The 6,561-nt window shown below is 40.9% G+C and overlaps 1 protein-coding gene across 1 annotated transcript; it reads right to left on the minus strand.

The window, feature by feature from the left end:
* Positions 1–1,118: 1,118 nt before the first annotated feature.
* On the minus strand, positions 1,119–5,254 carry LOC143923315 (olfactory receptor 5V1-like). The gene has a single exon (XM_077450227.1). The coding sequence runs from the start codon at positions 5,185–5,187 to the stop codon at positions 4,267–4,269; it is 921 nt and encodes a 306-aa protein (XP_077306353.1). The 5' UTR covers positions 5,188–5,254; the 3' UTR covers positions 1,119–4,266.
* Positions 5,255–6,561: the final 1,307 nt, after the last annotated feature.

Consider the following 6,561-nt stretch of genomic DNA (forward strand, 5'->3'; position numbering starts at 1 on the left):
GATAAAAAAAAAACAAATACAGGAGGGATTCCCCATCTAGGTGTAACAATTTCTTAAAAAGAATTAACGACAATAAAAATGCACTCACTGGTTAAAAGTGTATCAAGGCTTGTCATAAACCCATATGGACCTCCAAAGGATTCCCGTTAGGCTGCAGACCTCTGAAGGTATGTAGTTGGCTGAAGCAGAGTTCTTGGTGGAAGTACACCTGTCAGGTTTTAGGTTGGAACATCAGCAACAACAGTTTCCAGAAGTAGCAAGGTGGCTGCGGCTCCAAACAGCACCTCTCTCAGGAAGTGGAAGGGGTGTGGCTATGTTTCAGGGCAGACGGGAGCACCCCTTTATCAAACTATAGCTAACCTACTCCCAATTCACCCGCTGTCACACTTGGAATGACAATAGCGCTGTTATGTAGCACTCTACTCATATGACATTTTTATAATTTTTTTCCACACAAGTAGAGCTTTCTTCTGGTGAAATTTAATAAAAACCGGGTCTTTTAATGTTTGCTAAATAAATGAAAAAAGCCTGAAAATTTCATAGTTTTTTATACAATTTTGCAAACAGATAATATTTCTCCTTCACTGATGTGCACTGATGAGGCGGCACTGGGGGGTACTGATGAGGTGGCACTAGTGGGCACTGATGAGACTACATTGATCCGCAGCACTAGTGGACACTGATGAGGCGGAACTCATAAGGCGGCACTGGTGGGCACTGATGAGATGGCACTGGTGAGCACTGATGAGGCTGCACTGATGAGGTGGCACTGATGGCCACTGATGAGGTTACACTGATGAGTGGCACTGATGGGCACTGGTAGGCAGCACAGGTTAGCACTGAAAGTGCAGCACTGGTGGGCCCTGTTGGGACTGCACTGATAACCAGGACACTGATGAGTCGGATGTGAATGAGGCCTTAGTGATAAAGATTGAAGTTTTTTTTTAAATTATACTATTGCTATATATTGTGGCATGTTTGGAATTGATTACTGCAGACTTGCAAAGTTAAGGAAAGGTCCACTTTAATAATAATCACAACAATTAAAAATGAAAAAGTTACATTATAATAAAATGGTGCAAACAACAATTAGAATTTGTGTAGATAAATACCCACATTTGTGCAAATTGACATACAGTACCAGTACCCCTATATTTCAGCCATTGGCTGAGCAGGACCAATCGTTAGATGCCGATCTAATGATCAGCTTCTGTTGAACAGAGAGGGCTACACACAGTTTAAAATGAATCTGGTTGCTGATGGACCGGTACCTGGGTATAAGATGCATAGGAAGCATTAATGTGTGTGGGGGGAAGTGGAGTTGTTTGTAACTTGAAAATTACTACATTGGAAGTAGAAGGGGGGTAGTTACAGTGGGGATGGGTAAAGGCATAGTGACATGAGAGAGAGAGAATAAGGGAAGAGGGGGGTGGGGACTTGGCCATGACCTCCATCAGTGGTTGGGGGCTCAGGTAATTATTGTACTTTTGTCAGTCCTGTTGGGTAGAGGCTTAGGCATTCCATAGATGATGAATCACAGGTTTCAGGAAGGAAAAATTGCTAGATCCCCCATCAACACAATCAATGTTGATGGGGCAATCTCTCCTGTCTTGTGTTCTTTCGATGGGGGAGAGGGGTGCAGGGAGCTGTCCCTGCTGGGATAACACAATGTTTATTGCTAGAGGGTATGCTAGTTGGGTACAATCAGCCTGTCCATACATAGAACTAATTCCTGCTGAACGGGTCGAGATTTTTAACCATCTAGGGTCAGCTTTATGCAGTAGGGACAGCTTTAAGTGTTCAATATGGCTGGGGTCTCAACAAATCTCTGTTCTGTGTGGAACCCATAAGGGCAATCCAGGGAACCCAAGTCTCCCTAAATTTCCCATGAACCTTGTGAATGGTGACCTTGAAGTCTTCCATGAGCATGATCTCATTTCCTTTAGATATTCACAGAGAAGTAGAGGGAGGTGAGGTCTACGTAGCTGGTATATTGACGTGCAAAAGATAAGTATGTGGTTAATGGTCCAGTATAGTACCACTGATATTTGAAACACAAGCACCGACGGAGTCCCAGGGAGGCATATTTTGGGGCAGGATTAAAATATGGGTATACATTACAGAGTTCTGAGTTACAAAGCCAACAAACTGGTGAGAATTTAAAGGTATACTGTATTTTATCTACTACTGTAGGAGCCACATACCAGTGAGAGAGGATTAAAATATGGTTATGGATGCTTAGTTTAGAGTTACAACTCCAACAAAGTGGTAAGATTTGGGGGATATATTTTATGAAGTACTGTGGGAACCCTATCCCAGATAGCAAGCAATTGTGAGGCAAGTTTGAAAATGACTGAAGGGATATTTAGCTTAACCGCTTTCATTCTTTAAGAAAATCGGTTTCCATTTTGTGTCTCTCTAACATCCACTTCACAAATAGACATGCTCAAGTTTTGCTAATCTAGTTTTGTTTCTCATGTTACTGTTATATTATTTAGTTGTTTTGTTTTTTGGAAAGCACATCATTTTGAGGAATCACTAGTTTCACTTTTGTTGTAGGCTGTACTTGTATATGATTGGATAATCTGTATGACACGTTCAAAGAGCGGTACTTTCTGAAAGCCCCCTTTAAATATTCACACCAAAGAATAAAGATTAGATTTACTCGGAGAGACTTTGTTGTTTTGTGTCATTGTCTCAATGGGCTAATCTCCCAGGCCTGTGTGGGGATTGGACATTACACTTTAACAGACATTGAAGGGGTTAAAAACCACCTCTAGACAATCTACATTCCCTTCAATGACTTGCTAAGCTATTTTTAGACTTGCCAGACTTCACAAGTGTATTACACAATTGCAGCAAGTCCACATTACATGACTCCAGATCAACTTTCTTTGCAAACGTTTTGCAAGCCTGCTGCAAGTTCTGGTTCAGTTATGTTGTGCAATAGTCTTCCTACCACAGGGGTTACTGTGGCTGAATTTTCATGCGGTAGACTTGCAGAGCTCTTGCTGTAGACTCACCACTGCAACTTTGCTCTTGCTAGAAACTTGCCATGAAAATTTTCTACAATTTGGAAAAGTGTCAGCTAGAACAAGTGCTCTGCAAGTGTACAACATGCCAGTGAAAATGTGCAGCAAGTTACCAGACTTAAAATTCAACACTGCCACAAATGTGTTAATAAAATTATCCTTGCTATCTGGGTTACCAACAGGGGAGGGTTTTGAATATTGATTTGGTATTTGCAAGCTAGTGAGGATTTATGGGCCAAGCAAAGAATGGCATTGATTTGATCTAGAGAGAAGTGCACATTCTATTCAGTCTTCCATTTCTTGATGTATGAGTTGGGAGGGTCCTTTATTGGGGTGCACAGTATTTTGTAAATCTTAAAAAGAGAGTGCCTGGTGGGAGTCTTACCTAAGCAAAGATTTTCAAATGCAGCGGTGGGCCTAGAAAGAGTTGTTTGTTGAGTGATGGATGTAAAGAAGTGTCTAAGCTGCAGTCCATACCAATAGCTTACCCATGGTTCCAAGAGACCTGTGTAGGGTTGCATGTTTCAACTGTGTCACTTTACCTCCAAAATTGGCATTATATGTCCAATATTAGGTCATATGTAAGTATTTGGCATTTGCTTATTAGAGACTGGCCAGAGAAAAGATCACTTTGATGCTATTGCCTTGAACATACTGTATATGGCAATGTATGTGAACCAAGAATACCTGTTTGTTTTCTTTCTTAGGCAGGAATTAGAATGTACGGCAGTGTACAGATGTTTGTTTGACAGCATGTGTTCTTGGCTGTGATGTCACAAGGGCAGGATTATGGCAGCCTACTGATCCATGGGTACAATTACCAGATATGCAAATTTCTCAGTGCAGTGGAAACATCAAGAGTTTCTGCGGGTATAATGATCAAGCTGAAAAAAACATGCTAATTATAAAACTGATTATCTGGCCTTTCCTTACACCAGCTTTTCTCAACCTTTTCAACACAGAGGAACCCTTGAAATAACTTTCCGGTCTCAGGGAACCCCTGCTAAAAAGGAATATATCTAGACTACAACTCATGATACATTAGTGTGATGGTCAGTGGGAAGAATGGTCATTACACTTGCAGGCATTGGGATAAATTGCCCCCTTACAGATAGCTAAAATCGATCAATGGTGTTACTGGGAACTTATTTGAGAGTAAGAAATTGCTTATTGCTTAAGGAACCCCTAGCAACCTCTGGTGGAACCTTAGGGTAAATGGTAACATTTCTGATGTCTACTTTAGAAGTTTTCTTACAGAAGTTTTGATGTCCTTGTTTCTCAGGCTGTAAATTAATGGGTTGAGCATTGGGATAATGACGCTGTACACGACACTGATGTCCCGATCATAGGTTGGTGAGTAGATGGAGCTTGGTCGAAAGTACATAAATATAATTGTGCTGTAGAGGAGGATGACCATGGTGAGGTGAGAAGAGCAAGTAGAGAAGGTCTTTCTTCTTCCTTGTGATGACTTCAGAGCCAACACTGCTCTAATAATTAGCACATATGATACAAGGATGAAGAGTAAGGGGCTAAACACCACAATGGAAGCCTCAATGAAGCCAGCCTGGTTTAGAATTTCTGAACCACCTGAACAAGATAGCTGCATTATTACAGGAAGGTCACAAAAGTAGTGGTCGATTACCCATCTACAGAATGGCCGGTAAGTAGTCAGCACAATGCAGAAACCAGAGTGGAGGCACACAATAGTCCAACAGAAAGCCACCAGACATTTACAGGTCCTACTGTTCATAATTATAAGGTAACGTAGAGGGAAACAAACTGCACAGAATCGGTCAAAGGCCATGATGGTCAACAAATAACTGTCCATGTTGGCCACTGCCAGAAACAGGAATAGCTGGACAATACAGCCATGGATGGAGATGTGGGTGTCTCCAGACAGGAGGCCGTACAATGTCCTTGGAATGATAATGGAAGTAAAACATAAATCCACAAAGGCAAGGTTCCCCATCAAGACATACATAGGGGTGTGAAGTTGTAGCTGTGAAACAATAAGCATGAGGATGAATGTGTTTCCAGCAATGCAGAAGACATATGAAGCCAAAAAGAAGGAGGAGAGAGGAAGGAGAAGGTAAGGTGTATCAGAAAATCCCAACAGAACAAAGCCAGTAAGAGTCCTATTCTCAGGCGGCTCCATGTGTATATTAAACAGTTATGAATATGAAGAAAAGATTAGGATCGCATCATGGTGCCAAACATCTGAATGAAAATATAACCTGTTTTAAATAAATCATGGGGCATAAGACATTATGTACAGAATAACAAGATCAGAAGAAGGCTACACTGTACAGAAAAAGTTGAATAAGACATTAAAGATGATCTAAATCTATACATTACACCAAATATATTGTTGCACTTTCTACTAAAATGTCAGACAGCATAATCCTTTTTCTTTTTAGTATGTCATACCTTTAGTTAATTATGCCAGGAAGGTGTATGCCCAGACATTTGCATTCCCTCATTCTTTCCTAGTTGTGGAGCATTAACACAGGTAGTACATACAAAGTGTCTACAAAATGTGCCGAGGGGTGGAAAACATGAACCAAGTAAAACTGGGTACACACTATAAGAATTCATAGTTACATAGGGGTTGGTTTACTAAAAGAGAATAGACTTTGTACTTTGCAAAGTGCAGTTGCTCCCGAGCTTAGTAAATGAGCAGAAGCTCTGCTGACTTCCATCATCCAATCATGTGCAAGCAAACATGCATTTTTTTTGTTTTTTCCTTGAATGCGATTGGATATTCTTTGCAAAGTGAAGCTTTACCTCATTTACTGAGCTCTGGAGCAACGCTACTTGCAGAGTGCAACTGCACTTTTTAAAGTCTATTTGACATTAGTAAATCAACTCCATAGTTACATATGCCTGTTGTTCTTCCAAATAAAAAAAAGCTGATCACTTTGTGGTGTAAGCTATGGCTGTTCCAACTAACTGGGCATCATAAAGTCCATACAATTTCCTTCTCTTGTTCGTCCAACTGTTTGAGGAGGAGGCACCTACATTATTACACTTTGGTTTGGTGACTATTTCTATAACTGGATATCACTTCTACATAGTGCAGCTGATAATTACCATATAACATGCACCATACAGAAGCAAGTGTTTTGTGCAAATTATATTAGGCCTCATGCATGAAGTGTCTGCAGTTTTTCATCCACTCTTCGCAGCCAATCACTTGACATTGTATAACAGATACTACATAATTACCATCCTCTGCCGGACCCATACCCAGCTCCACTTTTACCTTACCCTTAACCATGAATGGAGACCACACCAAGCTGGAGTAAATACTGGCCGTAGCAGCCATTTTTATTAACAACTCAAGTAAATTTACGTAACTTTATAAAACACATCCCTTAAAACCACCACCCATCAGTCACCTATTAGCTTGCCACATGATCCAAATTGGCACTGCGGTACCTTTAACTTATAATAGGCCTCCAGCTGACATGCTAGCTGGTAGACAACCAAACACTGACCGCAGTGCACCCATTAACCAAATTCCAGCTAA

This window comes from Lithobates pipiens, unplaced genomic scaffold (assembly GCF_037356315.1).
Source record: "Lithobates pipiens isolate NorthernLeopardFrog02 unplaced genomic scaffold, aLitPip1_a1.2 Scaffold_1, whole genome shotgun sequence".
NCBI classification, from domain to species: Eukaryota; Metazoa; Chordata; class Amphibia; order Anura; family Ranidae; genus Lithobates; species Lithobates pipiens.